Genomic DNA, 8,441 nt, shown 5'->3' with positions numbered 1-8,441 from the left:
AAAAAAAAAAAAAAAAATCTTAATCCACAACACTCACACACTGTGTTCCTTTTCCAGACAGGCAGTGTGGGGGAGAGCTGGGGGATTACACTGGATACATCGAATCCCCCAACTACCCCGGGGACTACCCTGCAAACACCGAGTGCACCTGGAACATCAACCCGCCGCCAAAGCGCCGCATCCTCATCGTGGTGCCTGAAATATTTCTGCCCATAGAGGACGAGTGTGGAGACTACCTGGTGATGAGAAAAAGCTGTGAGTCTGAAACGTCCACTGAGGCACGTTTCAGGGGACAGCACAGGGTTCTCACAGCCATTGCTCTTTGCATAAACTAGACGTAGCCTGGCTGGCCTCCACTTAAGAGCAGAAATTTCTTTAAATGGCAAAGGTTTGGGTGAAACAAGGCAATGGTGGGTCAGTGAACTCTGAGAGAAATGTTGTTAAGAAGGGGTAGATGGTTTAAGCTAACCAATCATGCATTATGCTGAGCACATAGCCTGGGTTAGTAAAGAGGGAATGCTTGCTAATCCTTAGAGGTGCCTGATGTGTGGATAAACATCTTCAGTTTCTAGTATAGGCACATCCTTCAAACAGTAGACTATTTAGAAAAGAAGTCTCTTGTCTATGGCCTGCCATCCACTGATGGTCTGCCATGTTTTGAGGAGTTTTCTTAACGTCAGCAAGTATTTTAGTCATGGTAGTTTAACCTATTTTCTAACATCTCATTAGTACCAAGCACTGTCACACAACTGCCTGCTGTGTATTTTCTTCCAAAGCCTCTTCCAACTCGGTGACCACATACGAGACTTGCCAGACCTACGAGCGCCCCATCGCTTTCACTTCCAGGTCTAAGAAGCTGTGGATCCAGTTCAAATCCAATGAAGGGAACAGTGCCAAAGGATTCCAAGTGCCTTATGTAACCTATGATGGTAAGTGGGTGTCAGCAGCTGGGCTGCTGTGGCCTGTTGCAGCTGCAGCAACACAAAACTCCCCTTCCTGAGCAGCAGGGCAGCCCAACACACTCAGCAGTGTCACTAGGAGCTGCTTCCAGTGGCTGTTTTCTTTTAAACCTAATTTAAGGAATTCCTCATTCACTTCAGTCTTATAAGTGCCACCCTATTTCCAGTCTTGCACAGACCTAAATGAAGAGCTGTGGTTCTGAGCTCTGGCCTGCAAATTGCAGATCACAGAGCTAGAATCTTAAGTTTTATGCACTTGTGTGCCTTTTCATTTCCCTCGGGTGGCCTCAGATAGGAATTAGGCAGAGCCCAGGTACCTGTGATTTATGGTGTTGCTGCTACCATTTGTGACCTAGTAGCAGACAGCAAAATATCTATATTGAAAAGAAAGATTTTCACCTCGTCCTTGTCAGAATCACGAGGTCTGACACTGGGGCTGAGGATTTGCACTTCAGCATAAGTGAAGTGATATTGTTTGTTCTATTCACACTGGACTAGTTGTGAAGGAGTCATCCTTGCTGTAGTCTGTAGAGTTTCAGCAGTAGTGGATAAATAGTTTTTCAGGGGAGACCTCTCCTTTTGAAGAATTTCAGGTTAGGGTTGACTGAGGGGGAGGTTACATTTAAGAAAGCATCCTCTCACATAATGTTTTTTTCCTTCTTCCTGTAGACAGAAGTCAATAGCAGGTTGTGGGTGTGTACAGATGGGTTCCTGSAGTTCAGTTGGTTTGAAGCAGGTTATTTGATTACACTAGGCACTCCAGTCTTAGGTGCTTTGTGATTTCTTTTGCTTTTGACAGATTGATGCTGAGCAGCTCAGCAGAGTACCCTGTTCTCACAGTGAGCACTGAAGTGTTTGGAATATTTGCTGACTGCTAATGTGAGGGCCAAGTACCACAGGTTCTTCTGAGGGCAGGGCTTCCATRTGTAAGCCAGGGAGGTATTGAGGATGTAAGTGACCTGCCAGTTACTCTCTTGTACATTCCCCACAGAGGACTACCAGGAACTGATAGAAGACATTGTTCGGGACGGTCGACTTTATGCCTCTGAAAACCATCAAGAAATACTTAAGGTACATCTTTTCCACTGAACATGTTGGTTTTGATTGGAAATGACATTTTTTTGGTGCCAACTGAGTTTGCTTCCTTGGTCCACTAGATGTGTTGCTTCAGGGAAATGGGGTGGATCAGCAGATCCTGATTGTGTAGAGCAGTGGATACGGGACCCTTTGCCCRGGGGGATTGAAGGTGGATCAGACCTACTAGGGAAATATGTGGTAACAATAGTCCCTTGAGCCTCACGTGGGCTGTGGTGGAAGGAATCAGTGAAGCAAACTGAGGATGTGGCATTTAAGTTCTTGGGGCAGCATTGGTGCTGCTGCTTGTAGCTTGTAGATCAGCAAAGACTTTTCCTCCCTGGGCCAAAGAAATCTCCTTGTGGATTTCTCTGATCTTGCTCAGGGGACTTCCACAGACAAGTTGAGTGCATGCCTTCATTTTGCTGGCTATCAGCTCAAGTGTGTGTTTGCTTTGTGGTTTGTTTGCTCGTTTGCTATTCTTGGCTGTGTGAGGAGGGAAGAAATTCCGGTGCTGCTAATGTGGAACGCCAGTGACTTCCCGGGAGCTGGAGTGTCAGCCTCGCTGACATTTGTTTCTAGGCCCCCAACATTTGACAGGCATTAAACTCTGGTAATACTGACCCTAACCCCTCTGTGGAATTACTATAAAATCTGCTTCTCTTTTCCCAGGACAAGAAGCTGATAAAAGCCTTGTTCGACGTGTTGGCGCATCCGCAGAACTACTTCAAGTACACAGCCCAGGAGTCAAGAGAGATGTTCCCAAGATCCTTCATTCGGCTGCTGCGCTCCAAAGTTTCCAGATTTCTGAGGCCTTACAAATAGTTGGCGCTGTCCTTACAAGCTAAAGCAACCCTGGGCACGCACAGAGGGGCTGTGGTAGCTGTGGCTGCTTTCTGTGTTTTACACACTGGTACAGACACTCCAGGGAAGCTGGCCAGCTCCGTTCTTGGCAGAGTTTGGCTATTTCAGCTAATACAAATATTTTGGTGAACAGAATTTTGATTCCTTTCCAGATAATACCTTTTGGGTACCAAAGGATACTTCACGGGTCTCCGAATTGGAGACTGCCCATAATTTCTGTAACTGAATGGCGCCAAGCAGAAGTTTGTAGAGCTCTGCCCCATTGCTTCTTCAGTACCTCTAAAAGCTAATGAGGACAGACAGGCTAAGTACTGTGGTTTGGGATGAACCCTGGGCTACCATTAATGCATGTTACCTCAACAAAACTGGGTTCATGTTTGGTCTCGCTGAAAGTGAGAACAGGATTAATGTCTCTTAACTTTTGCTATGCAAGAAATTCAGAGCTGAGGTTGACGCAGTTTTAATTCAAACCAGTGAGGCCAAGAGCTGTACCAGGTGCAATTTTTCTCGGAACTGTGTGTGGCATGAAGCAAAGGGTTGAATATTAGCTTGAGTATCCAGGGTCTGGCTCACACTTTGTCCGTGCTAATGATCTATTGGCTTTCATGGAGTGATACCAGAATAAACTGGGGGCACCACATCAGTGGAGAACAGGCCCTGACCCGCTGGACATTTCCATTTTGGGCTGTCTGCAACTGTTAGAACAGATCTGATTCTTTGCTAAATCCCAGTGCTGTCCCTGTGCACAGACCTGGGGCAGCAAAAGGCATTTCCAAGTTGTATAAAATTCTGTCCTCTGAGCCCCTGCAGGTGAACACAAGCCCCATGTTAAATGCAGGCTTTGCATAGATTGTGCTCTTGGTACACCACCATTTTAAGCTGGGTAAAGTTCTTGTCTGAGCCTCAATTGTTATATTCCCTACCTTTTTTGGGCACCTTGCCATGGCCCTGCCGGGCAGAGAAGAGCTGCTTTCCCTGGCTGGCTGCAGAGAAGGAGAGGTATAGTAACACAGCCAGCCTGTGGCCGCAAAGGCTGTCTGTGGCAAATTGTTCTTCAAGATTGCCAGGCTCTGTGTCCAGGTCCTCTGGCCACACAATCCGTTCTCTCAGAGTAATGTACCTTGGGGACCTTCCGCCTTGAAGGGAGATTGCCACAGTCCCACCCATTTGGAAATGGACTTGTGACTTCTGCCTTTTGGTCACTGGCCACGCCGGGAGTGCAGCGGGCCCCGAACTCCCTCTCTGTGCCATCTTAGGAAAGGTACTGCCATTTCACAGGGCAGCCAGGACAAATGCTCCCTTTCCAAGGTGTGTAGTCAGACCTTCTGGGTTTCATGGCATTGCTGTGTGGTATTTAATTGCTGCGTGTGAGTAATACCACGTCCACAGCGTGACAGAGGAAACTCCCATCAGGAGCAGGGCTCTGGATCCCTTCCCTGCCCTGCTGGGAGCAGATGGGTACTCCTGGCTCAGCCTTGCTGAGCTGCTGTGCTATGGCAGCCCTGTTCTGGGGAGTGTGCGGCAAGGACACGTCTTGGCCGTGGTGTGGCGGGGAGGTACAGTGACTTTGTCCCCAGCTGGGGCAGTGCGCTGCTGGGTCCCTCTTGCTGCCTCTGCTGTGGCGGAGGAATTGCCCTGGTCTGGACAGAGCAGGGAACTGGTTGGGGGAGGAGAGGAGGGAGAGCTGAGTCCCGGCTGGCTGCCCTGAGGCTCGGGGGATGCTGTGGCAGGGGGACAGTGCCCGTTCTGGGAGCGGAGCTGCCATTCCTGCGGCAGAGGAATGAATGGTCTGGGGCGGCGGGAGTGGGGCACGGGGAGAGTGGGCAGAGAGGAGGGGAAGGAGCGCAGCTTCTTGTGCTCTCTGGGCACATGTGCTCCATCCTGAGTGCTCCATCCTGAGTGCTCCATCCTGAGTGCTCCATCCTGAGTGCTCCATCCTGAAGGCTCCATCCTGAAGGCTCCATCCTGAGCGCTCCATCCTGAAGGCTCCATCCTGAGCAGAGTCCCTGCTGCGTTCGTGGGGAGACACGACAGGGGTACCTGGCACAAGGCGTGAAGCACTGTGGTGGTGGGGGGGAAACGGCTGAGGAATGCCAAAAAAAGAGGAAGGGTGGTGAGAAAGGCTTTGTTGTGTCTGTGGTGAGAGAGACTGTCGTAGAGAGAGCCCAGCAAGGTATTTCTGGATGGTTTCCCCATGTGTGTACAAGGATCTCAGCTCTGCTCTTGCCTCACAGGCCATTTGTGTTGCTGGAAGGAGAGGAGTGTGCACAGTCTAGGGCTGAGGAGAAAATCTGCCCTTTCTCAGAGAAGAATCCTCATTGTTCCACAGGCCTGTTCATTTCCTACTTAAATGGCAAATGACTCAGAAGCACTTCTGTTACCCTCGATCTAACATTATGGATAATATTTTCCCCTTCTACTGTAATTCCTGTGTGTGCAGTAAAAAGGGAACTTTTGCTGCCTTACATGCTGGGAGAAATGATAACTTGCAAAATGTTGTAAACACTTGGAATTGTATCTTCATAGTGATGGTAGTGGCTCTGTAGGAATGTCAGTTTCTACTTTCTGTGTGGTTGTAGATTGATGCTATGTTTTGGCAACAAATGGATCAAAAAATGTTTAACCCTATAAAACAAGATTTAATTTTTGCAATAATAATTAGCGCTAACTGGATGGTTCAATGTTACCTATAAGACAGACATAAGGATCTTTTTGATGTTTGTAAATCAATGTAAAATTTTTCAGGTTATTACTCTTGACAAGAGAAATAAACCAGTCAACTTTTAGCTGTATGAAGTTAATGGGTAATATTTTTTGTTACCTTTGCTTTGCTATTTAAATAATAGTTTTGACAAATTTAATGGTTGTTTAACAAGTTATTGCACATCAGATACACTTTGTCCTTGGAACATCTGCTTGCCACAGCATCCTGTTTCGGGTAGTATATTACTGGTCTGCATCTATACCCATAAAGATACAATTCTTCACCTATTTGGTACACATAATTCTGGCAATTAAAATACCAGAATTATCCTGATATTAATTCTAAAAATTATTTAAAAAATATCTCCTGTATGATGAGCTGGAGTCAATTGATCTGTTGTAACAAGCTGTATGAAGACAGGATAAACAGCTTAAAATAACTCCAATGTGTTTTATTACTTTATAGATTCACCTAACTATTTTCCCTAAAAAACAAAATAAAACAAAACTGCCCCCAACAACAACAACAAAAAAAAAACCCCAGCAACAAATCAACTTGTTTAAAATGAAAAATAATTTTAAAAATCCCTAACCAAAGAAAACAAGGTGAAAACCTGTGTTAAGACACAAGTTCCCAGAATACTTTAAAGATTATACCACAGTGTCATAAAATTCACTGGCTTAATTTCTTAGAATTAAAAAATAGAATTAGGTCATAGCAATTGTAAATAAGTCAATCTATAGCAACTTTTAATACTGTTTTTCTGGGTTTTTTTAAATATTGTGTTGAGAGATTATTAGTTTAGTCAGTCTATCAAAAGTTTATAAAAATAATCCCTACAAAAATAATACTACAGGATGCAGGAATAGAGGTCCACAAATATTTCTGAATTAACAAGCCTAAATGCAAGTACTTTTTCTATCTTGTGTATAGATGGCATCTTGTAAATGCAATAGGTGTGGAATGCAAAACCTGTCACAACAAAAATGCAGACATCCTTCCACTCTTCCTTCGAGTGCTGCTCCGCTCAGACTGTGCTTGTTCCAGGCTGCTGCTGGAAGGGACAAACAATTGCTTCTTAAAGAACCTTAAGAGCCAAACTCAGGGCTGGCACAAATAGGTTTGTTTATGGGTTTCCCTGGAACAAACCCAACGTAGAGCGCATCTGGCTGCTGCCCATTTAGCTTGAACAATTCTTCTGCTCACAGGCAAGCTTTCCCTCTCTCATGGAAGTCTGTTTTCCACAACACATGTTCTGCTGGGACTGTAGAGAACACCAGTCAGCAGCAATGCAAATGGAGCACCTGTGGGGAAAACAGGAATTGGACAACTCAAGGGGCAGGCTCCACCCAGTAGGTAAGCTTATCTAGTTTTTCTTCAAGTTAATGAAGATGATATATGGCATTCTCATGTAGCTCTTTAAACTACTTTATGAAATCACTTCAGGTATTAAAAATGAAAAAAAAATGTCTCTCTGTTTAAATATATGTGTTAGTGCAGCTTTTTCTCCGATTAAGCACATTTTAAAGGATAAGTTTTTCAAATTCCATTAAGCAAAGCCTGTTTAGTAGACAGTAAGAAAGAATAGGTCAGAATAGAAGACCTTGAAATCTTTTTTCTTACTGAAGATGTCAGTAAACACAGAATTCATTAAAGAAACTCCCTTACACTTTCTAGCTGCTGAGTACAGTGGGCTCTGCTTGGGAGTGCTTGGTGGGGATTAACTAAAAGAGCAAATGAGGCTTCAAACACAGCTCCCATTTCCCTTTGGAGGGGCCAGATGTCCTTTAGTCGTGCACTTTTTGCAGTCAGTGTGGTGCACAGGGAGCCAGAGTTTGCCCTGGATGTAGAGCCAGGGGCTGGAAATTGCTCGTCGCTGCACACACAGCAAGGACACCGGGCTCTGTAGAGGTCTCCTGGTGCAAAGTGCCAGCTCACCCAGCTCGTGGAGCTGCTCTTGGGGGTAAAACCCAGTGAAGGATGAGATGGCATCGTGATTTCTCTGAGGTTTGAAGTGCAAATTAGGGAAATGTTCCAGAAAACGGGGAATTCAGCATCTCTGTGTCCAGTGGACGAGTCTGTCCATGACACAACGCTGCTCCTGAGTTTTGGGTGGCCCCCAGCTTGCTGTTGCTGGTGTAGTCCTGGTGTGAGGGGCTGTGTGGAAAAGCTGAGACCAGTTATTAAAAGCAGGACTGGCAGAAAAGTGCTCAGGGAGCCTGTCTGGCTTACATAGCACTGCTATTGTGCCCTGGCTCCTGTAGGTGCTAATTCTCTCAGCAAACTTACAAAAATAAAACCCTGAAAAGGCTCATCCATGCTGAGAACAGCAACTTCATTCAGTGGGAGAAGGAAGCTGAGCTGTAGGAGCTGAATGCTCCACACTGCAGGCATTGCTGTCTTCCTCAGGGCTGTCCAGAGAGCCCTGCAGCCAAGGCCTATGGCATGAGAGGGACACAGCAGTGCTGGATTAAACATCACAAATTCCCATCCCTCAGTGCAGGGCACAAGTCTATCTTGGGCGTTTGCTCTTGGAGTGGATAAAAAATGCCTGTCTATCCCAGCAGGGTGTGTTTGCTCATGCAGGAATGGAGAAGTAAAATCTGATGAAGGCGACAGTCTGGTTTAGGGATGCCCTGCACACGCAGTCTGGCATAACTTCATGTGAGATTCTCATTCCTCCCTCAGACACCTCTCGGGGTCTGTTCTTGCCTGGGCTATTGTGAAAACGCTGAAATAGGAGGTTTTTGAGGGTTTGAGGAGCTGCAATAATGAAGCTGTGGTGCTGCCTGGAGCGGCTGTCCCTGGGGCCGCTCCGTGCGGGGCTGTGCCGTGCTCAG

General features: G+C 46.2%; 1 protein-coding gene across 1 annotated transcript in view; it reads left to right on the top strand.

Moving 5' to 3' along the window:
- SCUBE2 (signal peptide, CUB domain and EGF like domain containing 2) overlaps positions 1-6,242 on the top strand; it is a gene marked incomplete at its 5' end in the record, with an annotated part of 39,510 nt that extends 33,268 nt beyond the window's left edge. The window contains 4 exons of the mRNA XM_057369750.1: positions 58-255; positions 777-929; positions 1,951-2,030; positions 2,706-6,242. Coding sequence (XP_057225733.1) covers positions 58-255; positions 777-929; positions 1,951-2,030; positions 2,706-2,858 — 584 coding nt within the window. The remainder of the gene's footprint in view (positions 1-57; positions 256-776; positions 930-1,950; positions 2,031-2,705) is intronic.
- Between the last annotated feature and the right edge of the window lie 2,199 nt (positions 6,243-8,441).

This window comes from Malurus melanocephalus, unplaced genomic scaffold, assembly GCF_030028575.1.
Source record: "Malurus melanocephalus ecotype Western Australia unplaced genomic scaffold, MMel_1.1 scaffold_114, whole genome shotgun sequence".
In the NCBI taxonomy this organism is placed as follows: domain Eukaryota; kingdom Metazoa; phylum Chordata; class Aves; order Passeriformes; family Maluridae; genus Malurus; species Malurus melanocephalus.
Note: the sequence above shows the minus strand (reverse complement) of the source record. Positions and strands in the feature narration are given on the sequence as shown.